The sequence below is a fragment of the Apodemus sylvaticus genome, chromosome 3 (genome assembly GCF_947179515.1).
Source record: "Apodemus sylvaticus chromosome 3, mApoSyl1.1, whole genome shotgun sequence".
NCBI lineage: Eukaryota > Metazoa > Chordata > Mammalia > Rodentia > Muridae > Apodemus > Apodemus sylvaticus.
This window is the reverse complement of record NC_067474.1, coordinates 144,103,328-144,128,008: the sequence shown is the minus strand read 5'-3', so window position 1 is coordinate 144,128,008 and position 24,681 is coordinate 144,103,328. Positions and strand designations below refer to the sequence as shown.

Genomic DNA, 24,681 nt, shown 5'->3' with positions numbered 1-24,681 from the left:
GCATATGGTCCCTCTTGTAGCTCAGATAGATAACCTTTTCTTTAACTTTTTTAAAAAATTTTTTATTTATTTTATGTATATGAGTACACTGCAGCTGACTTCAGACACACCAGTAGAGGGCAATGGGTTCCCATTACAGATGGTTGTGAGCTACTATGTGGTTGCTGGGAATTGAACTCAGGACCTCTGCAAGAGCAGTCAGTGCTCTTAACCACCAAGCCACCTCTCTAGACTTCTTTGACTTTATTTATTTAACTTAATTAATTAAGTGGATTCTAAGATTCAAAGTCAAGCGGAAATACTGGTTCTTGAGCAAGGTTGACAGAATGATCCAGAATGTCCAGGTAGGCGGGAGGAATCCACGCAGAACGCCGCACTGTCTGCTCGCTTGTGGTCTGGGTGAGAGCAGCCCCCACAGGCTCATTTATTTGAATGCTGGTTCTCAGTAGGTGGACTGTTTGGGAAAGATTAGGAGGTGTGGTTTTGTTGGAGGAGGCATGTCCCTAGGGGTGAGCTTTGAGGTATCAAAAGTCCACACCAGGCCCGATCTCACTCTCTGCCTGCAGTTTCTAGATCAGATGTAAGCTCTCAGACTCCAGTGTCATACCTGCCTGCCTGTCTGCCAACATGCTCCCGGCTGTGATGGGATGGCCATGCTCTGAATCGGTAAGCAAGCCCCCAATTAAATGCTGTCTTTTATAAGTTCCTGTGGTCACGGTGTCTCTTCCCAGCACTAAAACAGTAACCAAGACACAGATCATTCAAAACCAGGAACTCAGTTGTCAAGAAGAGAGAAGGGCTTAAGATGCGAGAAACCCAGAAACATCATCAGAAAGAGCAAATAAAACACAGACCATTTTGCATTTCTCACCCCCCTTCTCTCCCCTCAGGTTTCTCTGTGTAGCCCCTGCTGTTCTGGAACTCACTCTGTAGACCAGGCTGGCTGCAAATTCTAAAGCTCTACCTTTTTCTGCCTCCAGGTCTTGGAACTAGAGGTATGCACCACTACTGCAGCAGCCTCTGCGCTATTTTGAGGAAGGAAAAGTCAGTGGCTTGCCCAAAGCCATAATGCCAGTCTAAGGCACAAGCCAGGGCTTCAGAAGTACATAATAAAGGCTAGGCATGGTGGTGCCCACTAGCAACCCAACATTGAGGGGGTAAAGCAGGAAGATTACAAATTCAATAACAGACTGGGCTGCAGAGTGAAACCTACACACACACACACACACACACACAGAGTTGCCTCAGTGGTAAAGGCACTTGCTAAGTAAAAGTAAGCCTCGGGATCTGAGTTCAATACCCGGGACTCACATGGTAGAAGAAAACTGATCCCAGCAAATGGTTCTGAGTTCACATGCACTCTCTGTCATGTGAGTTCAACCCCTAACCCATACCACACACAAATAAATACAGTAGAGGAATAAAAGGTGGATGCAGAGAAGAAACATCACAAAGCTGTCCTCCACCCTCCAACAAAACACTGTGGCATGCATGCCCCCCTACCCCCCAAACAAACGATTGTAAATAAGATAGTTTCAAAAGGAGGGCCAAGTGCAGTAGCTCACATCTTTAATCCAAGCACCTCAGAGTGCTGGGCAAGATTTCTATGAGTTCAAGGCCACCCTGGTCTACATGGTGAGTTCTGGATCAGTCAGGACTACATAGCGAGACTCTGTCTCAAAGAAACACACTCAATGTAGGTATATACGTTAAAAATGAAATAACCACTCAGTTTTGCCCATTTGTTTTTTGTTTTTTTTTTTTTTGTTTTGTTTTGTTTTTGTTTTTTTTTTGGCAGGGGCTTTTCCCCTTCAGAGATCTTTCTGACCAAGAGGGCAAGACAGGTACACAGTGAAGAAAACACATTTTTTTTTTTTAATCAACCAACCTGCATGGATACCAGGCCCACAAGGTCTCATTGAGGAGCAAACCCAGACCCCCTGCAAAACCCAGCTTATAAACCAAAAGGCGTCAGAGCATCCGTGGTAAACCCTTGAGTAGAACCAGGAGCCTGTGGGAAGGGATGGGAGAAGTGGGCGTTGCTGGTGGGAGGTGGCCTGGTGGCAAGAGGTAGCTTGGCCTAAAGGAAACTTGTTGCCCTCTGATTAGGCTCACCACCCAGGGACCCTGATGGCCAGAGGAGCTCCTGGGCCTGGATGGAGTTGTGGAGTGGGCTTGCCACTCTAGCTCAGAAAAGCCTGGAGAGCGATGTGTTCGCCACAGTGTGGTGCGAACCATCTCCACCGCGCAAGCTCCCTGCTAGGTCCCCCTGCATCTTAGTTGCCCGTCCTATTGCTTCTGCTTCACAGACTGGAGGCACTGATGCCTGTTTTCTCTCTGTACAGAAGTCGCCAAGCACTATTGAGAACATGGAGTCCTCAGGGCATCTGTGGAGGAGGAAGATGAAGAAGAGCCCTCTCCGCTTGTCCTCGGGAAGGGTGGGATTCTGGTCCTCCTGACCATAGTCACCCTCCCCCCATTCTGCCCCTTTGTATCCCCAGGCTTGCTTCTGAACACCATCTCCTTCCCCTAGGGGACCACAATGGTGAAGTAGGTGGAAGAATCGAGGGTTGTTGGATTGCTTGGAAGGAAGGGCTCATGGGACAGGGACCCAGGCTTAGGGACCTGGTGGAGGAGTGGCGGTTCAGCTTTCCTGGAGGACGAGGTTTCAAAGCTTGCCAAAGAGGAGCAGGCTGAGTCTACAAAGGCTTCCTGGGGGTCAGGCTGAACTCAAGGCTTTAGGCTCTGTCTGTCTGGCTCCCAAGAGAATGAACTGGTATATATTGCTTTAAGAGTGGAGTTGGTGCGTGGTGATGGTGGTGATGTGTGAGTGTTCTGGAATGTCCAGGCTAGAAGGGGGACTTGTAAACCAAGGCCAGAGGCCAGATACCGGGTTGGAGAGTCTCAAACTAGAGTACCCCAGATTCAAAGCCTGCCTCTGCTGAAACCCTACTGTGTGGCTTCAAGCAAGTCACCTCAAATCTCTGGGCCTTAGTTTCCACATCTGCAGTGTAGCTCAGGGAATTGAAAGTCAAACGAGTGTACTAGAAGCATCATCGGCTAAGGGATCATTTTAATTATTTGATGTGGGGAAACTGAGGCCCGGAGAGAGCAAAGACTCTGCCCGATGAGGGCAGAACTCCTGCTTCTAGTTCACAGTATCTTTCCCCAGAGCAGGTAAATGAGCGGTGAGATGGGGTGAGTGTCTGTCTTGCTGTTTGGACTGAGGGAGATACTAGGTAAGGAGTAGAGTTGAAGAAAGAGGAAGAGCCCGGAAGGTACCAAGGCTGAGAATAAAAAAAAAAAAAATACAAACCCAGCGATTCCCCCTCCCCCCGCCCCGTCCTGCCCCTAGCCTGAAATCCGGCTAGAGCTAGGGTCAGGTCCAAGGTCAAGTCTGAGTCCACATGGGCTCCAGGGGCTGCAGATCCAGGAGGCTGCACAAGCTGCAGTTAGCCTAAGCGCCGCCAGGGGGCGCGCCGGCCCATCGTGATCCGAGCTTTCAGACAGCGCTGCTTCAGGCTCCAGCGGTCCAGGGAGCTGTACTTGGCTAGGTACCGGACAGAAGCTACCCGGACCTACAGGAAACAAAAACAGGTTAGATGTGCATTTACAGGCCTGTGAGTAGGCGGGCAGAGAGACCCGGATGCCCACACCTTTTCCGTGCCCCTTTTTTCCACCAACACTAATGACTCTGTCCCTCCAGTTATATACCCAACACCCGCCAGGGACCCACGTGTACAGAGGCTGCAGCTGTAAATGCGACGTCTTCTGCGGCGCTTGGTACCCGTAGGAGTCAAAGCCACCGATGAAGTCAACTGAGGAAGAGAAGGGGTGAGTCCTGAAGGCTGGGGTCTTGAAGGTGAAGAATCCCGCGACACAAACCCACTCCTGGGTAGCCCAGCCTGGGAAGGGGTGGGTGAGGCTGGGGGCAGCCACGCCCAGGACGTAGGAGTGGGAGAGGGGAGGGTCGAGTGTTGCGCCTCCCCCTACCCCCAGGAGGTAAAGAGAGGCTTGAAGGAAAGACCTAACTAAGGCTCTGAGCCCTTCTGTACGGTTAGATCCAGTATGGGCAAAAGCGGTTCTGGGCCTTGGAGTGAGTATTCAGACATTTGGGTCTTAACCCAGGGTGGTTATGTAGACCCATTCATCCCTGGCGTCTCTTCTTTCCTTAAAAACGGGGACCCCAAGCTGACCCTGGCCTAAAGGAAACTCGTTGCCCTCTGATTAGGCTCACCACCCTGGGCGACCAGGGCGTGAGGAAGCCCTGTCCACGGTGCTGAAAAGACGCCCCTCCCCCACACCTCTGGGGACACACACTTACAGCTGTCCTCCTCTTCCAGGAAGACTTTGCTCACATAACAGGCAAACACGAAGCCGAAGAGCTGAGAGAGCGGATAACAATGAGGAGGAGAAAGAGAAGTTGTCCCCGTCCCCTCTACCCACCAGACTCAATGCCTTGTCCAAAGCAAACTTTTTACGTTAAATGTCTGTGTTTGAAAAGGCTGTGGCTGACTAGCAGTTCACCTCTTTGTGTCCCAGTGTTCCTGGTTAGGCCCGGGTCGTGTCACTGGACTGTTAGGTGAAAGGATTATACGACCCTGCCTGTGTAAAGTCCCAAAGACTGGGCTGGTCCTCCCACTAATGGTCTCAAGTAGCCCAGGCTGGCCTTGAGCTCTGGATCCTCCTGCCTTGACCTTTCAAGGGCTGGGGTTACAGGTTACCACCATGCTTGGCTGCGACCCAGGTCTGGAACCCCCTTCTTTGCTTTGCTTTTTTGGTTTGATGGTTTCTTTGAGACAAGGTATCTCTGTGTAGCCCTGGCTATCCTGGAACTTGCTCTGTAGTTTCAGGCCGGGCCTTGAACTCAGGGATCTGCTTAACTGCATCTCCCTGGGATAAACATTATGTGCCGCCGCCGCCACCACCGCCGCCGCCCGGCTGGAGCGCCTTTCTTGTTCTTGAAGCTCTGTAAGGTTGGCACTGTCCTTTCTATGCAAATAGCAAGGGAGCTTAGAAAGATCCAATGACTTGCCCAAGGCCCCAGGGGCATATTAGATTAACTTTCTAAGCCCAGCAAGACCTGGCCTGATGACTTGTCCTGTTCATGAAACCTGCCCATGCCTCATGAGGATGGGACATGTGTGGAAGGAGGGGAAGCTGTCACGGGACATGAGCAAAAGGAGGCTGGGATACACGGGGTTCTTTTTCTTTTTTGAGCAGGGGTAGGGTACGGAGTTCACTATGTAATCTAGGCTGATCTCAAACTTGTAAACCCGATCCTCCTGCCTCTGTCTCTTGGCTACTGGAATTGCGGGCTTATGCCACCATATCTGCCCTGTCATCTCCTAAACGGGGATAAAGACTGGATGGCCTGGAATCTGCACTTCCTGGGGATCTGGGGCTGGGTGATGAAGAGGACTCACGGCTAGGAAGATCTGCAGGGCACTACTGAGGGCTTCAATGTAAGGATAATCCAGCAGGCAGCCAGTGACCGAGATGACATGATGGTCCTCCAGGGCCAGGCGGGAGTTCAGGACCGGAGTCACCAGGCAGCCTGGCCCGTTCTCCATCCACCAGGAGCGATGCAGGGATGTGTTGAAGGTCATGATGAAGTCCCGGTCCTGGGGGCAGAGGGGCCTGGGATACTCAGAGGTGGGGAGGGATGGGAGGATACTCCCCAGGTGCCCCCTAGCACGTGCATTAGCACAGCCTGCTCTCTTCCCATAGCTTGATTTGCAAGGGAAATGACTGTTCCTGCATGTCCAAACATGGCCAGCAGGTGGCAGCAGATGATCGCGTAGACTTCACATTGCTATCTCTGAGTAGAATAGCCAGTTGAGCCTATATGGGAGCCTCTGAATTCCAGACTTAGAAGAATGAACACTAACAGAAACGAGGGTCTAATTTCCCAGGCATCCGTGAAATCCAAAATACAGGTTCCCGTACAACCCAGTGGGTTCCTATTGCTCTGTATGTGACTCTAGACAAATTTCTCCTCTCCTTGGTCCATACTCTCCCATTTGTTGGCTGGAGAAGGGTCTGGGCTAGGTCTGCTATTTAAAGGGTGTGCAGCCCTGTACCCACCAATGCCTTCTCTCCTTCAGTCAGACTGAGACTTGCCACACTGACCAGGCACTAAACACACAGGCGTGTAATCAAGCATCATCTACGTAACCACATAGAGTTGGCATGGTCAATCCTCCAACCCCACCCCCCACACAACTCCCCATTCCCCACCTCCAACAGGGCTTCTGTGTGTAGCCCTGCTATACTGGAACTTGCTCTGTAAACCAGGGTGTCTTTGAACTTAAAGATCTGCCTGCCTCGGCTCCTCTCAAATGCTGAGATTAAAGCGTCTACTTTGTGTGTGTGTGTGTGTGTGTGCGCACACGCACGCGCATGCACGTATGCCATAGATGTCTAAGCACAGCTTTTGGGAGTTGGATCTCTTTTCTCTTCCACCATAGGATCTAGGATTGAGCTTGGGGTCATCAGGCTTACAAAGCGAACATTGAGCTATCTCTCTGGCCCTGCCTTATATTTCAAGACAGGGTCTCTCACAGATCCTGGAGTTGACAATTTTGGTTAGACTGGCTAGCTTTAAACCCTTAGGAAGTCTCTTTCTCTGTCCTACCTCCCCCACACTCCCAGTATTGGGGTTATAGATACACGCCACTGGAAGGTGTTATGTGGGTGCTGGGGATCTGAACCCACGGCTTCATGCTTGTGCATCATGCACTCTGGCCAACTGAACCATCTCTCCACACTGGTTTGAAGGAAGCTGGGAGTATGGTAGAATGTCTACCTTGGGTTTCCTCCCCAGTACCATGTGTGGTACATAATAGTAATCCCAGCATTTGGGAAGATCAGGAGTTCAAAGTCATTCTTAGCTCAGAGTGTTTGGGGCCTACCTGGGCTACAAGAGATCCTGTCTTTAAGAAGAAGACCAAAAAAAAAAAGAGGTGGGACTGGAGGGATGGCTCAGTGGTTAAGACCACTTGCTGCTCTTCCAGAGGGCCAGGGTTCCGTTTCCAGCACCCTCATGGCAGCTCGCCACTGTCTGGTAACTCCAGTTCCTTGGGTTCACTCGCCCTCTTCTGGTCTCTGCCAGCATTGCACACACGATACAGGGAAATGCAAGCAGACCATGCACCCTGTGGGGATCTGAAGCAGGACTCCCTGTCATCCCTCACCCCCATAGTCTCATGTGTGTGAATAGCTGGTCCCCAGTTGGTGGGATTGTTTGGGGGAGGATGAGAAGGCATGGTCTTGCCCGGTGATGGCGCACATCTTTAATCCCAGCACTTGAGTGGCAGAGGCAAGGTGGGTCTCTTGAGTGGCCAGCCTGGTCTACAGAGCAAGCTTCAGGATAGCCAGGGCTACACAGAGAAACCCTGTCTCAAAAACAACAACAAAAACAAAAACAGAAAAGGAGGTGCAATCTTCCTGGACGAGATGGGTCATGGGGGGCGGGCTTTGGGGTCCTAAAAGCCCAGCGAGCTCCCAGCTGTTTCTGCTGATCCGCCATCATGGACTCTAATCCACTGACATCCAAATTAGACACTTTCTTGTATAAACTGCTTTGGTTGTAGTATTTTATCACAGTGATAAAAAAGCAACTACCACACACGCATAAACAATAAACACATCTAAAGAAAGAGCAAATTGGAGCTTAGAGAGAGTAAGCCGTTTGCCCAGTGTCAAACTGCTAGGCAGGGTCACAGCAGAGCCGTCAACGGAGCAGGGTCAAGCCACGGCGCCGAGGTTTTTATTCCTGTATTTGCCCTCCTTTATATCTAAAAATAGAAGTTGCGCCTCTCTGGGCTTGCTCCTCTTCTGGGTACACCCCTGCTTTCTTCAGCTTCTCCACACGACACGACACGGTTTGTTCCATTTTCCCTGAACAAATACCACCCTAGTCTCTTTCCTTTCTGAAAAATATCGATCCGCCCCGGACCCACCGCGTCTCTGTGTCTAAGCAATAAGCCGTGTGCGGGTGACATTTTCACCTTCCTCTGAGCATTTCATCACGCGCCAACATACACCGTTGGTTCTCGCTGCGCTTGTGGTCAACAGAGCCCTGGGCTCGTCCTCACAGCGGATGCCCTTTAGCCTCATCCGGGCCATCCTTGTTTTTAAGAAGCCAGAAACGAAAACGGGGTCAAGCAGGCTGCGCAGATTATTGGAGTGTGCAGAGGGAGAGAGGGGCATGGAAGAGATTATGTCCCGGCCCCCAGTAGGGACAGCAAAGGTCAGGGTGTGCTCTGCACACCACCAGGCCTGAGGCTTACCTGGGATAGCTGTCCAACTTCCAGGTAGAAGCAGATGATGAAGGCATTCCAGCCAACCCAGAGTACCAGCCAGGCTGCGTACTGCAGAAAGCAGAGGTGAGTAGGGGGAGCGGTCAGGAAGGGGGGGCGGGAGCACAGTCAATGGAGACAGACTTCAAGGGAAAGTGGAGGTTACGAGTCCACACCTCTCTTCTCCCCTCCACTAAGACACCGAGAGAGGCAGGCTGAACTCTGGACCACAAAGCTAGGCGGCAGGGCTGGCCCTCAGCCTACGTCCTTAGAGAGGGAGAGAGCTCCTCTAGATACACTGCAGTTACTTTGAGGAGTCTGTTAAAAATACAAATTGGGGCAGGGTGGTGGTGGCACACGCCTTTAATCCCAGCAGTGGAGGCAGAGGCAGGCAGATCTCTGAGTTCGAGGCCAGCCTGGTGTACAAAGCAAGTTGCTGGACAGCCAGAGAAACCCTGTCTCAAATCCCTACCCACCCCCCAGTTTACAAATTAGGGCTGGAGAGATGGCTCAGCAATGAAATGTTCCCAGTATCCATGCAAATACAGGGCTCAAACCCACCTGTAACTTCAGGCCAAGGGGAGCCAGTCCCCTAATCTGGCCTCCTCAGGTGTCCACACTCATGTGTACCCCCTTACATTATTAAATGTTAAACGTAAATAAATGAAATCTTAAAAATACAAATTGTAGGGGCTCCGTGGGTGAGGACACCTGGCAGCAGAACCAGCAAGGCGGAGCTGAGCCTTTAGGAGCGGAGAGGTGACCTGGACTGGGCGTGAGTGGGTCATCCGTAGCACAGCGCTGTGTGGCTACGCTACTGCAGGCACCGAGTATGGATGCAGGCTAATTTGCAGAAAAGCCTTTTCCCTGAAGAGGCACCGAGTACCAGCAGGGAGCAGCCGCAGGCCGAGGGTGTTAGAGTCTAGGCGTCCAGAAAACCATCAGCAGTGGAGGGTGAGCCACCACTAATGGTGCCTTCAGACCAGGTTGTCTTTTTTTCTTTTTTAAATGCAGGGAGGGTCTCACTGTGTAGCCCAGGCTATCCTTGAACTCCTGATGATACTGTCTCTGTCTCCCAAGTTTTAGGATTATAGATACATATCACCATATGGCAGACCAGGTCCTTAGGGACAGAACCCAAGACTTCCTGATGCTTCCTTGCCTCCCTGGGAAACATAGCTGAACGATCCTTTCTTTGTCCCCTTAGCAGGATGGAGACAGTGTAGGAGCCCTCACTCCAGGCCTGGCTCTGCCTTTCTTAATTGTGTGTCCCTAGGAAGGCTTAACCACTCTGAGCCTCGTTTCCTCCCTGCATAGGGGAATTGGTGGGGCTGTGCGGTACAGCACGGATGCAGAACCGTGCCCTCTGCCTCGCCCGCCTGGACTGTTGAAGTTTCCATTATCCTCTGGGAAGATTCCCTAGTGAAAAACAGTACCCTGGTTTGTTCTAAGTGCACACTTACGGCGTTTGGGTATTTGTGTCCCTTTGGGCTTTAAGGGTAGAAAACAGTTATGTCTGCAGAGGCAGGGGCAAGGAAAGGGACATACCAGGATGAGATACCGGGACCGATACTGCACGGTGCCAAAGATGCCCAGGATGACAGCCATGATGTGCAGGAAGTTGGCCAGGATGGGGGCCCACTGGTAGCCCAGGAAATCGAAGATCTGCCGCTGGAGTGCCGCCACCTGGAGAAGAGACAGGCTGAGACGACTGCCCCCAACAGGGCAGAGTCATCTTTCACACCACCAACGGAAGGCGACACACCGACCCGAAGCCACCCACTCCCTCCACACCAAAGGGACGGGTAGCAGCAAGGAGGACATCAGGGCTTCTAAGCCCGGTTGTGGCTCTGGGGGTGGGGTGAGAATTTGAGTCCTGGTCCTGCCCTTCCCTTCCTGCTGGACAGTCCCTCCTAGGTAACTCAGTGACACCATCTCTCAAAACAATCAATCACTGGGTGCGGATAAAGGTGCCTGCCACCAAGCCTGACTCCCTGAGGTTGATCCCCAGGACCCAGCCAGTAAGAGAACTGGTTCTCGCAATGTGCCCTCTGATCAGCCCAAAATAAACAAACAGTATTATTTTATAATGGGACTTGGAATAGACAATGCAAGAGCACTTGTCTAGCTTGAGAGAGACTCTGGGTTTGATCCCAGCACTGAGAACAGCAACACCCCCAGCCCCACAGAGGGGAGCAGAGGGTCTGCTCAGCCATGGGGATGGGGGAGGATGGCGATTTGGGTCAAGTGAGAGATCCCAGGTCTCTTCCTGGCAGGGCAGCAGGAGGATACAGGCTGATACCACCACACAGATGGCACAGCTTGGGCAGAGACCAAAGAAGCTGCAGGCTCGGGCAGGCCATGAGAGGAGCCTGGTAGTGCCAGGCTAGCCTGGCACCTCCCATCTGTCTCGCTGGTGACAACCCTCGCAGGGCCCTGCAGATGGTCAAAGGCTTCCCACGTTCCTCTCTCCCTGCACACGCCCTGGCAGGAAGGCAGGCCTGGCACCGTTTTGTCCTCTTGAGGAAAGAACATGAATTCAGAGAGGACACATGACTTGTCCAAGGTCACACAGCAGGCAGGTGGCAGAACAGACCTTTCTCTGCCACCTGCCTCATCCCTGTACCTAGGCACCGTGTTTCCCAGCGGGCATTGGCTCAGGAGTCAAGGAGCACAGGCGGAGTTGGGAGTGTGGCTCTGTCTGCTGGGGCACTTTGGAAGGGGCACCTGCCCTGCTGGGTCTCAGGCTCCCTCAGGTATACACAGTGACCAGTGGACTCTACAATCCAGCCCTGACTTGGGTGGTTGGCTGACTTTGGGGAAGGAACTCTCTGTCTTCTTCTTTACTGTACTCTTTGCCTTTAAAAAAAAAATGTGTGCCGGGCGGTGGTGGCGCACGCCTGTAATCCCAGCACTCTGGGAGGCAGAGGCAGGTGGATTTCTGAGTTCGAGGCCAGCCTGGTCTACAGAGTGAGTTCTAGGATAGCCAGGGCTATACAGAGAAACCCTGTCTCGAAAAAACCAAATCCAAAAAAACCAAAAAAAAAAAATGTGTGTTTGAATACGTGTATGTGTATGTGAGTATATGTATTTATGTGTACATATGCCTGTGTGTGGTATATGTATTCATGTGTATGCATATGTGTAAGCATTGTGTGTGGTATATATATGTATATGTGTGTATGTATGTGTATATGCATGTGTGTATGCATTGTGTGTATGGTATATATATATGTATTCATGGGTATATGCATGTGTGTGGTATATATATGTATTCATGTGTGTATGCATGTGTATATGCATGTGTGTGATGTATGTATATGTGAATGTGTGTGTGCACGTGTATATGCATGTGTGTGGTATATGTATATGTATTCATGTGTGTATACATGTGTATATGCATGTGTGTGGTGTATATATATATGTGAATGTGTGTGCGTGTGTGTGTGTGTGTGTGTGTGTGTGTGTGTGTTTAGGTCAGAGGACAACTTTTTCAGTCCTGGGGATAAGACTCAGTTTGTCAGGCTTGGTCTCAGGTGACTTTGTGCAGAGCCATCTTGCTGTCCCCTGATTTCTATCCTTTGCACATAGAAACTGGAGCTTCCAGGTCCTCTCCTTTCCCCAAGCCCTCCTGGGTCACGGACACACACCTCAACTCTCACCCTCTTTGAGTAGAAGGTCCCACGATGGCGGCTCCTTCCCTACCTCTGGATGCTGGCTGCTCTTACCCCACAGGGCCATCACCTCTCTGCTCCAACATTCAACTCTGAACAATCACCATTTGCCTGACACCAGTGTGTTCTGTCCGCTGATATTTCTAAATCTCTGAACAGTTAGTATACCTCTATGTAGACTCCAAGGTCCCCATCCTTTGGAAATAGTGTGAAGAGGGAGGGCACAAGCCCATGTCACCAGTTACAAGACCAAGGCTGAGTAAGTCAGATATACAGATGGCTTTTTACCTAGGTGTGTTAGTACACCCCATAATTCCAACTCAGGAGGCTGAGACAAAGGGATTCTAATCAGAGGCCAGTTGGGGTTTTGCAGTAACCCTATCTTTTTTATTTTTAAGCCACCACATGGAGAGGTCCACCTGCCTCTGCCTCCTAAGTACTGGGATTAAAGACATGCCCTACCACTGCCCAGCCTACACCCCTGGTTCTTTTTTTTTTTTTTTTTTTTTTTTTTTTTTTTTGAGACAGGGTTTCTCTGTGAAGCTCTGGCTGTCCTGGAACTCACTCTGTAGACCAGGCTGGTCTCAAACTCAGAAATCTGCCTGCCTCTGCCTCCCAAGTGCTGGGAATTTTTTTTTTTAAGATTTCATTTATTCCCCTTCCCCCTTCCCTTCTCCCCTCTTTCCATGTGGTCATGGCCGGCCTCTACTTCTCTGCTTTCTCCTTCTCTCTGCCTTTCTCTGCCTCTACTACCCCTTTAACTCCCTTCCCCATACCCTAAATAAACTCTATTCTATACTATTTTTTTAAAAAGATTTCATTTATTTATTATATATATATGAGTACACTGTAGCTGTCTTCAGACACACCAGAAAAGTGCATCAGATACCATTACAGATGGTTGTGAGCCACCATGTGGTTGCTGGGAATTGAACTCAGGACCTCTGGAAGAGCAGCCAGTGCTCTTAACCACTGAGCCATCTCTCCAGTCCAACACCCTGTCTTAAAACAACACAAACAAAAGACATTTTTAAAAATCAAAACTGAGGCGCAGGGAGGTAGTTCAGTGGGTAAAAGAACGCCCAAGCATGGACTCCAGTCTCAGAGCCCACAGGGTAGAAAAGGAGCAAGTCCTGCGAGCTGTTTTCTTATCTCCACATGTATATATTGGCACAGTGGGCTTGTAGACACACACACACACGCACACGCACACGCACACGCACACAATCCATAAATGGAGAAAAGTATGGAGTTTATTTGTATACAATAAAATGTATTTATTCTACTTTGTCAGCTAAAGGCACCTTGACTCAAGGCAAGTGGGAATCATTCCCAATAAAACATATGGGTTCTGTCAGGGGCAGTGAACGCTTTTAATCCCAGCACTTAGGAGGCAGAGACAGGCAGATCTCTGTGAGTTTGAGGCCAGCCTGATCTACAGACTGAGTTCCAAGACACCTAGGGCTATACAAAGAAACCCTAACTCAAAAAAACAACCCCCCCAAAACAAACCAAAACCAAACAAAACCCCCCAAAAAACCCCAAACAAACATCTTGTGTTCTAAAAAAAAATTGCTGGGAGTGGTTGTGTACAACCATAACCCCAGCGTGGGGTAGAAACCTAAGAATCAGAGCACAAGTGTCACTCAGTGTCAGCTGACCTTGAACTTGTAGCATCCTCCCGACCTCTGTCTCCCAACTCAGCTTCGTGGTGGGTATGTATCCCACCCTGTTTCATAAAATACAATAACTGCCTAGCCGGGCATGGTGGTGCACGCCTGTAATCCCAGCACTTGGGAGGCAGAGGCAGGCGGATTTCTGAGTTTGAGGTCAGCCTGGTCTACAGAGTGAGTTCCAGGACAGCCAGGACTACACAGAGAAACCCTGTCTCAAAAAACCAAAAAAAAAAAACCCAATAACTGCTATTACTATTATTGTGAGAGAGAGAGAGAGAGAGAGAGAGAGAGAGAGAGAGAGAGAGAGAGAGATTGTGCTGCAGTAAGCATGTGACTTTTGGGCATCAATGATCAAATAGGTTTGGTGGCTAGGGCTTTAACGACTGAGCCATCTTCCCAGCCACTCATCTGTTGTTCGTTTGGTGTTTGGTGACAGGGTCACATGTAGCCCACTCTGGGCTCACACCATATAGCCATCTCCTGTCTTGTTTCCTGGAATGCTGGGATCACAGGTCTGTGACACCAAATTGTTGTTCTATGCAGCTGACAGTGGATGGCTGCTGGACCGTAAGTCTTAAGTGATTTCCCTGTGTCTGTTACTTGGCAACCTGCTCCCTAACCAAAGACCCCCCCGATGGGTGATCGGCCAGTGCTGAGGGAGAAGCCAGCCCTGAAGGCAGCTCTTCTTTTTTGTTTTTTTTTTAAAAAGACTTTATTATTACTATAAGTAAGTACACTGTAGCTGTCTTCAGATGCACCAGAAGAGGGAGTTAGATCTCATTATGGATGGTTGTGAGCCACCATGTGGTTGCTGGGATTTGAACTCAGGACCTTCAGAAGAGCAGTCAGTGCTCTTTCCTGTTGAGCCATCTCACCAGCCCCAAGGCAGCTGTTCTTAGAGTCCTGGTACTCACTCTGTAGACCAGGCTGGCCTCAGACTCACAGAGATCCAACCTGCCTCTGCCTTCCAAGTGCTGGGACTCACCTAGCCGAGGGCGTTTCTAATGTGGTCAGCCCAGCCTATCAGCCAGGTACAGCAACCTTTTAAACTTCCCATGGAAACAGAAGGCAGGTCCCTGGGGTGACTCACACCACCTCCAAAACACTAATGTCACCAAAGCCACATGGGAGCCCAGCCACAGAGGATAAGTGCTCTGATATTAGGCCCAGAGTGATCATGGACAAGGATAAGTCACCCAATTGCCAAAACCATGGGGTCACGTGTGTCTCCTTTTTTTATTTTTTTTTTTGGTTTTTTTGAAACAGGGTTTCTCTGTATAGCTCTGGCTGTCCCAGAACTCACTCTGTAGACCAGGCTGGCCTTGAACTCAGAAATCCACCTGCCTCTGCCTCCCAGAGTGCTGGGATTACAGGTGTGCACCACCACTGCCCAGCCCAGCATCTTCTTCAGGAGGAAATCTATTTTTCTTTCTTCTTCCCATGCTCCTAAAGCCCCAAGAGGGGCTGACTGTCTTGGGTCCCCACGCTGTCCTAAGGCTACCTCACCACCTTTTCTGCTGGCACATCACCCACTGGTCTCTAGAGCCTGCCCCATCTCTGAAAAAATTTTACTTTTTTTTCTGGGGGGGAGGGGGACACAGGGTCTTGCTATGGAGCCCAGGCTGTCCTGGAATTTGAGATCCTCCTGCCTCAGCTTCCAGAGTGCTATGCCACTATGTATAGCATTTACTGTATTTACTGTAAACTTAGTCTGATAGGTCTGGTCCGGTTCCAGGGTCCGCTCCCCTGATGTGTTCAGATGAAGAGCTGGAAACCTAACTCAAGTTCTAACTCAAGCCTTCCTCCCGCTTGCTAACATCCCCAAGTCTAGGGGTCACTAATGGGACAAATCTCCTATCTGATATTTCAACACCCATCTTTCCTCTCACCAGGCCATTCCAATCCTCCTCTTTCAGACTACTAGAAGCCTGACACACCTGCACGACACCTCCCCCATCTCCTCTCCAGAGTGAAGACCTAGTCTGCCTGGCCACCCCTCCCCCGGCCCTTAGCTCCCCACCTCCAAACCCTGATTATTTATTTATTGGGTGGCTGCTAGCAGGGGGGGGGGATGCTGTTGCTATGGGAACCTTCAGCCCCTTGTCAGGACTGCCTTTGGTCTCAGTAGGAACCTCTTGTCTGTCTAGACTTCAACCCCAGGAGCCCAATCCCAGGTGGGAACCGGAGTGGGGGTGGGGGGTGATACAGATGGGTCCTCCCCAGTCCTGGAAGCTGTCTATGACAGGGGCAGGGAAGGGGCTGGGCAAAGGGAACTTATCAGAAAGAAGCCTCTGGTACCTCAGCCCTTGCCCATCAATTTTGCAAGTCAACTACTTCCCTGGTCAATATTCCTGTGTCCATATGCCTTGGTTACAGAAGTCTGGCTGTCTCGGGAGAGAGGAAGGCGGCACCCTGAAGGTCAGGGAGGAATGGAAAGCGCTGTCCAATTCGGGTCTCTGACTGACTTTGAGGTGTGAATCTCCCCCTCTAGGATCCTACAGAGCAGAGCAGAAGCCTCAGTGACCCACAGCCCTGGACAGGTTCCTCTCCCTCTCTGGACCTGGGTTTCCTGGCTGGTGATGTGTTCTGTCACATAAGGCACTCAGCTGGCAGGGTGTCTGACATAGTCGGTCCTCAGAACAAGGCAGCAACCCTCCCTGTGCCTCGAAGCCCCCCTTCCCAGTGGATTTCTGAAGCAGCTGACAAAATCACACTCGACTCGGCCCCTCATCCGTGAAATGAGGGGTGGGCTGGAGCGACGCCGCAGGCTGGAAGGAGCCCCGGAGATCGGCCGGGCAGCACTCATTAGGACTCAGCACAGCGACAGCTGGGAGGGACAGCCACTTGCCTGAGGGGAGGGGGCTCCCAGCTCCAAAGCTGGACCCACTGGGGCTCCACCTGGGGCCAGCACCATTGTGTGTCGGCTGAAAGAATATTTTAGTTGACTCAAAGGGAGAGCGTGGAGAGCAGGAGGGTCTTTAACAAGGACCTGGAAAGGACTTAATCCATGAATAGATTTCTTAAGCACCTTCTGTGCCAGGCCCCTGGGCTAGGGACAGGGGGATGGGCAGGAGTGGAGAAACCAGGTGGCTTCTGTCTTAGAAACAGGGGTCCAAGCCAAAGCTGCTATGGTGGCACCCCTGCAATCCCAGCACTTAGGAGACGGAGGCAGGCGGGGCTACTGTAAGTTCTATGCCAGCCTTCTAGGGCCTTCTAGTGAAACCATATCTCAGAAAAAGGGGACGAAGAAAGGAAGAAGCGGGCAGGGAAGAGAAGGAAGAAAGGAAAGACAGTGAGGAAGGGAAGGGAAGGAAAGGGAGACGAGGAGAGACAGGTCCTAGGTCTCTGGAGGCTGATTTTGGGGACTACTGTGCAGGGATCTCTCTCTTCTATGCACAGTGACCTCTGGGGACTCCTGGTGTGTTGATGCACACACATGGTATCCCCTGCCCCTTTCCGGAATCTCGGCAGCCCGGATCCCACTGGAAACCAGCCAAGGCTGTCACTGTTAGGAAAAAAAAAAAAAGCAAGTCCACTGTGGGGGAAAGAAAAAGCCAGAAAAAGATAACAAAAGCCTGTGACAGTAAAGGCAGTATCAGGAGCGGGAAAGACAACCGTTAGGCCGGTGTCTCAGGGGAGCAGAGCACGGAGCCAGGAGACTGGAGGCTCTAAAACACACACATCTGGAGCTGTGAACTGGTCCCCAACTAAGATATGTGTCTAAGAAAGTTAAACCCCGGGAGACAGCTGGCTGACAGAGCTACCGTGTTTAAGTCTGGTTCAAAATCCAACACCTACACAAAAAGGGTTTTGTTTGTTTGGTTTGGTTTTTTTTTGGAGACAAGGTCTCTCTGTGTAGCCCTGGCTGTCCTGGAACTTACTCTGTAGACCAGGATGGCCTGGAACTCAGAGATCTGCCTGCTTCTGCCTCCTGAGTGCTGAGATTAAAGTTCTAAAAAGCCAAGCACGGTAGCACACACCCGTAATCCAATCGTGGCCCTGGGGAGGTAGAGACAAGAGGGTCGGGAGTTCAAGGGCAGCCTCAGTTACATATTGAATTGGAGGCCAGCCTGGGCTGTGGATATATGACTTTGTCTCAAAAAAACCAAATGAGCTAAGCTGATGAGGTAGCTTGTTGGGTAAAGCCATTGCTGCCACATCTGATCATGTGACCCTGCCAGGCCCTGGGCCAGCCTGTTCCAGACTCTTCCTGGCCCTCACCCCTCTGTTTCCTCTGGCCTGATTCCTCCCCTCCTCTGTTTGAGGAGCTGCAGGCCATGGGTGCCTTTCCCTGTTGCTGTCACCCAAATTTCCTCACATTCCTCAGACAGGGGGTGGCTGACTTTAGAAGCTGGTCCTGCATCCACCTCTTTTCTGGACTGTGGAGGTGAGGCGACAGAACAGACCAAAGTGCATCATTCCCTGAGTCACCCTGCCACTGACTGTCGCCCCTCTCCACGTACACTGTTCTGAATGCACAGCATCCGTCCATTCATTCTGTAGAGGGTTCTTCTCATTTTCATTATTTATTTGTTTACGTGTTTACTTTTTTAAAGACAAGGTTTCGCTGTGTAGCCCTGGCTGTCCTAGAACTTGCTTTATAGACTAAGCTGATCTCAAATTCACAGAGATTCACCTGCCTCTGTGCTGGGATTGAAGGTGTGCACCACCACGTCCTGCCTTAAAAATGCTTTCTCTGTGTAGCCCTGGCTGTCCTGGAACTCACTCTGTAGACCAGGCTGGCCTCAAACTCAGAAATCCGCCTGCCTCTGCCTCCCAGAGTGCTGGGATTACCGGCGTGCGCCACCACTGCCCAGTTTAAAAATGCTTTCTAATATTGTAATTATTTATTTGTGTGTGTGTGTGTATGTGTGTGTGTATGTATGCATGCGCGTGCGCCTGACACGTGTGTGGAAGTCAGAAGTTAACTTTCAGAGGTCAGTTCTCACTTTCCACCATGTAGGCTCCCAGGCATCTAGCCTGGGCTAAGAAACTTGGCAGCAAGCACTGTGACCCTGCTGGGCCAGCTCGGTGGTTTTTGTGGGCCAAGTCCTGAAAAATCTCGGGAGAACAATGAGCTCGGCTCCTATGTTGGGGACACTGCTCATGTCTTTTCTCTTCTCTAAGGACATCAGTGCCACATGTCCAAGGCCAGAGAAAGAGGCCGAGGGACATGGACAAGTGTGGAGTGTCCTCATACAAAGGGACAAAGCCTCCAGGACATTGACAACCTCAAGAGTCTACCTTAGTGTACTTATATTAAGTACCTGCTGTGTGTATGTACGTATGTATAAGCACATACACATAACACATATACACATATGTTATACATATATACACACACGCATATATAAAAGATTTGTTTATTTAATGTATTTTGCCTGCATGCACAGTTATGTGCACCACACACACACACACACACACACACACACACGCCTGGGGGGTTGGATCCCATGGAACGGAAGTTACTGACACTTGTGAGCTGCCGTGTGGGTGCTGGATGCTGAATCCAGGTCCTCTAGGAGGAGCAGTCAGTGCTCTTAAGCAGAGTCATCTCGCCAACCCGATACTGTTTATATTAACCTTTTGTGTCCATGTTATATCGCCATCCCAAGGTACAGATGGGGAGACTGAGGCCCCAGAGCTGTGGAAGGTGACACCGAGGGCCTCGGTGGGGTTCTAGACACTCTGTGTGGCTTCAGCCGCCCTGCCACAGGCTCTCTGAGCTCAGCGATTGAGTCCGTCCCTCCGCTCCAGCCCCTAAGAGGCCTGCTGGAGGGCTCCTTCTGCTCTGGAAGCAGGCATTCTCGTTCTCACTTCAGAGCTCTGTATCCAAACCTTGGACGGCCATCTGTCTGTCCTCCGGCCCTCCTGCTGTGGCCCAGCCCTCGACTTGGATGGGGTCAGGGAGTGGGGGGTGGGGCTGGAAAGCAGCTGGCCATCACCTTCCGGGTAATTAATCCTCAGAGACCAGCTTGAAGCTTCAGTGAGGCCCAGCAGGCTGATCTGGCCAGTCTGGTTCTGTCAAGAGGCAGGGCCTTGGCCTCTGTCTCCATGGCAACCCCAGCCCTTCATCTCAGTGGCCACTGACCCATACCCCGTTCTCCGCTGGGGGCTTCTTGGGCCCCTTCTGGACAACTCTGCCTCACTATATCTCTGAGCTGGCAGCTCCGTCAGAGCAAACTGACTGGTAGCGATCCAATTAACATACATCTACATTAATTTGCATAAACCCTAGAACAGCCCAGGGCAGGACCGAGAGGGGAAAACCGACAAAAATCACAGTACCCCACCCCACCCCCACGGGGGCCTGTTTCATCATTCACCATCTGGTAATCCCTTAGAAACCACAGGGGAAGGTAGCGCAGAGGGTTTTCTGACGTGCCTCTGTGACTCAGTTTCCTCCTCTGGAGATGGAGACAAGGCTACACACCTTGCAGTGTTGTACTACTCAGTTGTCACCTCTGTCACCTACTCTGTACCCAGGAAAGCCCCCAGAAGTCCTATAGAGTCAGTGTCTGAATCTGGGGCTGCAATGCCCCCACCTCCTGCCTGGATGCCTCCCGCCGGGACGCGGACCCTCATTTCCGGGTACTGCCAACCTGACTGCCAACTGCGTGTTTGACTTTTCCCTGGATGTCTCCTGTGGGCTTTGTCTTGGAGGTAGCACTTTTGTTGTCCTACCCCTTCCGGTGGATCAGAGGGCCCTAACTCTGCTCTGGCCCCAGCATCACTAACGCTGGACAGCAGGAAGCAATTCATGGTGACACCAAGAGGCAGAAGGTGCTCTGAAGCCAGACTGTTCCAGTTTATGATGCTACCTGCCCGCTGTGTGAGCCTGGGTTCATTTTCCCTACAAGCCTCAGCCTCTCCATCCTATGGCCTCCCTACTTCCTGGAGTTGTGAAATTAAATGAAGTGCACTACATTATTAAGGTGGTGATAGGGAGGGTTGGGGTGGGGATAGCTCAGTCTATAAGATCCTTCCCTCACAGGGATGGAGACCTAGAACTTACGTAGAAAGCTGAGCATCATGGCAAATGCTCACCCCTTTGGTTGTGAGACTAGCCTTTAATGGCGGAGCAATCTGTCCGGTCCAATGGTGCACACTCACAATTCCAGGGCCGAGGAGGTAGAGACAGGCAGATCCCTGGAGCTCGAGGCCATCTTTAACAGTGAGCCTCAAGTCCGAGTGAGAGACCCTGACTCAAAAAAACAAAAACAAAACAAAAAAACAAGGTAGGAGCCTGGAGAGATGGCTCAGCGGTTAGGAGCACTGACTACTCTTCCAGAGGTCCTGGGTTCAATCCTCAGCAACCCCGTAACTACTCACAACAGTCTGTAATTCTAGTTCCGCAGGATCTAACACCTTGTTCTGGCCTCTGAGGATGTTGCATGCATATGGTATACCTGTTACAGGCAAAACACCCATACACATAAAATAAAACAAGCAAACCCCCTGAAACTTTGAAAAAGGAGATCATATTAAAACAACAGCAACAAACCAGATAGATGGGTCTTGAAGAAATACCTGAGGTTGAGCACCTCTGGCCGCCACACAAGGGACACCCCCACCAACAAAATTAAAGGACTGTGTGACAGGAAAGAGAAAACCCTGGAACCCCTTGGAGAGTCCAGGAAGGCTTTAGAGGGGAGATGGCCTTTGATTTGGTTTTTGTTATTTTTTTTGGATTTGGTTTTTTCGAGACAGGATTTCTCTGTATAGCCCTGGCTGTCCTGGAACTCACTCTGTAGACCAGGCTGGCCTCGAACTCAGAAATCTGCCTGCCTCTGCTCCTCCCAGAGTGCTGGGATTAAAGGCTACCACCGCCCGGCTAGGCCTTTGAATTTGGTGGAGTGCCAAGCTTGTACAGAGTACAGCCATTACAAGAGGGCAGGGCGGTGTCTGATGTGAGGCAGGCTGCAGCAGGAAGCTACTTCTGGGTATGAGAAAGGAGGGAGGTGGGGGTGTGGTCTGAGGCTCAGTCGTGGTTCTGCAAGGTGTTTCCTTTGAGGGGCAATCTTGCACAAGGAAGCAAAAATAGGGCACAAAATTAAAAAATCCTCAGAGCCCTGTGACCCTAGCTGATGAATCCCTGATCCTGAGGTGGGGCAGGAACCGGACCAGATGACCTTGGACTGTGGGGTTTCTTGGGGCAAAGCACTTTTAGAGACAAACAATATCCTGGGCAAGTTGGGATAGTATAGTTGATATTGGGATAGTACAGATGACTGGATGGCTGCAGAGAGGTGACAAGAAGGGGCAGTTGAGGCTGGACCTCAGGCTCAGGGCCCATGTGATGGTCTAAGGGGCAGAGAAACTTTTTCTTTTCCCTGGAGATTTTAATTATGTGTGCACACATGTGACTGCAGTACCTATGGAGGCCAGAAGACGGCGATGGTCTCCAGTAGCTGGAATCACAAGCTGTTGTGAGCCACCTGGTGTAGGTGCTGGGAACCCTACATGTTCTTAGAGTGAACCATCTGTTCCTGGGGCAGAGAAAGTCTAAGCAGACAGCCAAGGATGTCAGGGCTTTTGAGGAGGCTGCACTGGAGATGGGCGGTGAGGTGAGTGGGTGCAGGGTATTCTTGGAAAGCTGAGGACAGCACACAGAATTCTTTCCCAGGCCTGGGTTCCAACTCTCCCAGAACTCAACTCCTGGCAACACCCTCGTTGCTTATGTTCCTATAACCAGACTGTGAGCCCTCTCAGGGCTTGGCTTCCAGATGCGGGCTCCCAGCAGGCTCTGGGGCAGGCAGGGAAGGTGCCTCTGAAGAGGAGTCCTGAAGGCAAGGGGAGCGGGAGAATCTTCTAAGCCAGGAAAACTCAGCACAAAGACCTCCCCAGAGATGCTGGCTACAGACAAACATTCAGATAAATAAAACGGTGATTAATCAGATTCTCTGACTAAGTACAATGCGCACCACCCTATAATTAAGCCAAAGGCTCCTGACAGAAAGCACCTTAATGGAGCTGGCGCTAAGGCACAGAATTAATTATGGCAAAGTTTAGGATTGCAGGAGCGGTAAGTGGGGTGGAGATGAGGTGGGGGAAACCTGGAACAAAAACGACCAGTTTTCTTTAATTTCCCCTTTTTATAGATGAGAAATGGAGGCCGGGGGAGGTTTTTAACACTTGCCAGAGTTAGTACCCGACAGAGGCTAGAGCCAGCACAACACACCTCAGCCATCAAACATGGCCGGGAGGGTGTGTTAACAGCCTTGTGACGGCAGTGTTTTCCAAGTTGAACTGCAGACTCCGCACAGTCTCCATCAAAATAGCAACAACCTTTGTGTTTTAAAGAAATGGACAGGGAGCCGGGCAGTGGTGGACATGCCTTGAATCCCAGAACTTGGGAGGCAGAGGCAGGTGGATGTCTATGAGTTCTAAGCTAGCCTGGTCTACACAGTTGTAGGAGGAGGGGTGGTGGTTGCCTCTATATGAAGGGGGGGGTGCACTCAGTCCTACATGCAACTCCTGCAGGAGGACCTAATTGAAGACTATCTGAGAGACCAAGGATTGTTGACTGAGACAATGCCAGCCAATGGGAAACTGCTGCTTGGAAGAGATGCTTGCTTGGGACCAATGGGACACAATCAGAAGGTATAAAGGGCGCCCCTGGGGATTATTAAGTGAGCTTGTGGCAGTTTGTAGGAGCTTGCTCCTGCGTTCCCACCTCATCTCCAACCCCCAAGGGTTGGGCAGCAGGCGGTCCAGGGCACGGGGAGCACATAGTGAGTTCCAGGCCAGCCAGAGCTCTACAGTGAAACTTTGTCTCAAAAGAAATTAAAATAAATAAATAAATAAAAATAAAAAGCTGGGCGGTGATGGCGCACGCCTGTAATCCCAACACTCTGGGAGGCAGAGGCAGGCGGATTTCTGAGTTCAAGGCCAGCCTGGTCTACAGAGTGAGTTCCAGGACAGCCAGGGCTGCACAGAGAAACCCTGTCTCGAAAAAATCAAATCCAAAAAACAAACCAAATCAAAACAAAAAAGGATAAACTGGTCTTAAAAACCATATGTAGGGCTGGAGAGATGGCTCAGCAGGTAAGAGTACCAACTGCTCTTCCGAAGGTCATGAGTTCAAATCCCAGCAACCACATGGTGGCTCACAACCATCTGTAAAGAGAGCTGACGCTCTCTTCCGGTGTCTGAAGACAGCTACAGTGTACTTACATATAATAAATAAATAAATCTTTAAAAAAACATGTAAGGCAGCCTAGATAACATTAGTCTTTAAAAAGACCAGAACTGGGGCTGGCAAGATGGCTCTGCAGGTAAAGTCACTTCCCACCTGACTGGGAAAGCCTGAGAGCCTTCAAGTCTACCTAAGACGCCGAGGAAGGCTTCCTCTCCTCCAGCCCTCCAGACCGGGGTGCTTGCTCCCAATCAGACCAGGTTCCTCTCTGCCTCTCCCTCTCTGCATGGCACCCAGGGAAAACACAGACCTCAGACACACACACACACACACACATACACCACACACACACATCACCCCCACCACACACTCTCTAGAGATGAGACGAGGAACCCTGTGGCCTCCCTGTTTCGGACAGATTTTGCCCTGCCTCCTCCCAGCAGAGTGCAGGTGGAGCCTGGGCCCGGGCACTCCCAGCGGAGAGCCAGGACACAGTACAACTCAGGTTGGACCAACTTAACACACAGGAGCTAAGTGTGAAGCTCTCAGAAACACAGGCCTAGCAAGTTATGGCAGCACACACCTTCAATGTGTGCGTTCAACTCAGGAGGCAGAGGCAGAGGCAGGCAGAGCTCTGCGCGTTTGAGGCCAGCCTGGTCTACAGAGTGAATTAATTCCAGGACAGCCAGGGTTATAGAGTAAGACTCTATTTCAAAAGACGCATGACCTTGGATTAGATGACAGTTCTTTTGTTATGATGCCAGAATCACAATCAGCTAAAAAATGAAGCAGGCAATCATGAAAATGAAGAACTTGCTGGACCCGAGACAGAAGAATCTAAAGCTCAAGACCCGCTTGAGCTACAGAGCCAGTCTGAAGCCAGCCAGAGC

General features: G+C 50.9%; 1 protein-coding gene across 1 annotated transcript in view; it reads right to left on the bottom strand.

Annotated features, from left to right (window-relative positions):
- Positions 1 to 228: 228 nt before the first annotated feature.
- Nkain1 (sodium/potassium transporting ATPase interacting 1) overlaps positions 229 to 24,681 on the bottom strand; it is a 46,189-nt gene continuing 21,736 nt past the window's right edge. The window contains exons 2-7 of the mRNA XM_052177516.1: positions 9,852 to 9,989; positions 8,295 to 8,375; positions 5,427 to 5,624; positions 4,325 to 4,385; positions 3,737 to 3,818; positions 229 to 3,578 (exon numbers count right to left, since the gene is read on the bottom strand). Of these exons, the coding sequence (XP_052033476.1) occupies positions 3,569 to 3,578; positions 3,737 to 3,818; positions 4,325 to 4,385; positions 5,427 to 5,624; positions 8,295 to 8,375; positions 9,852 to 9,989 (570 nt within the window). The 3' untranslated portion in view covers positions 229 to 3,568. The remainder of the gene's footprint in view (positions 3,579 to 3,736; positions 3,819 to 4,324; positions 4,386 to 5,426; positions 5,625 to 8,294; positions 8,376 to 9,851; positions 9,990 to 24,681) is intronic.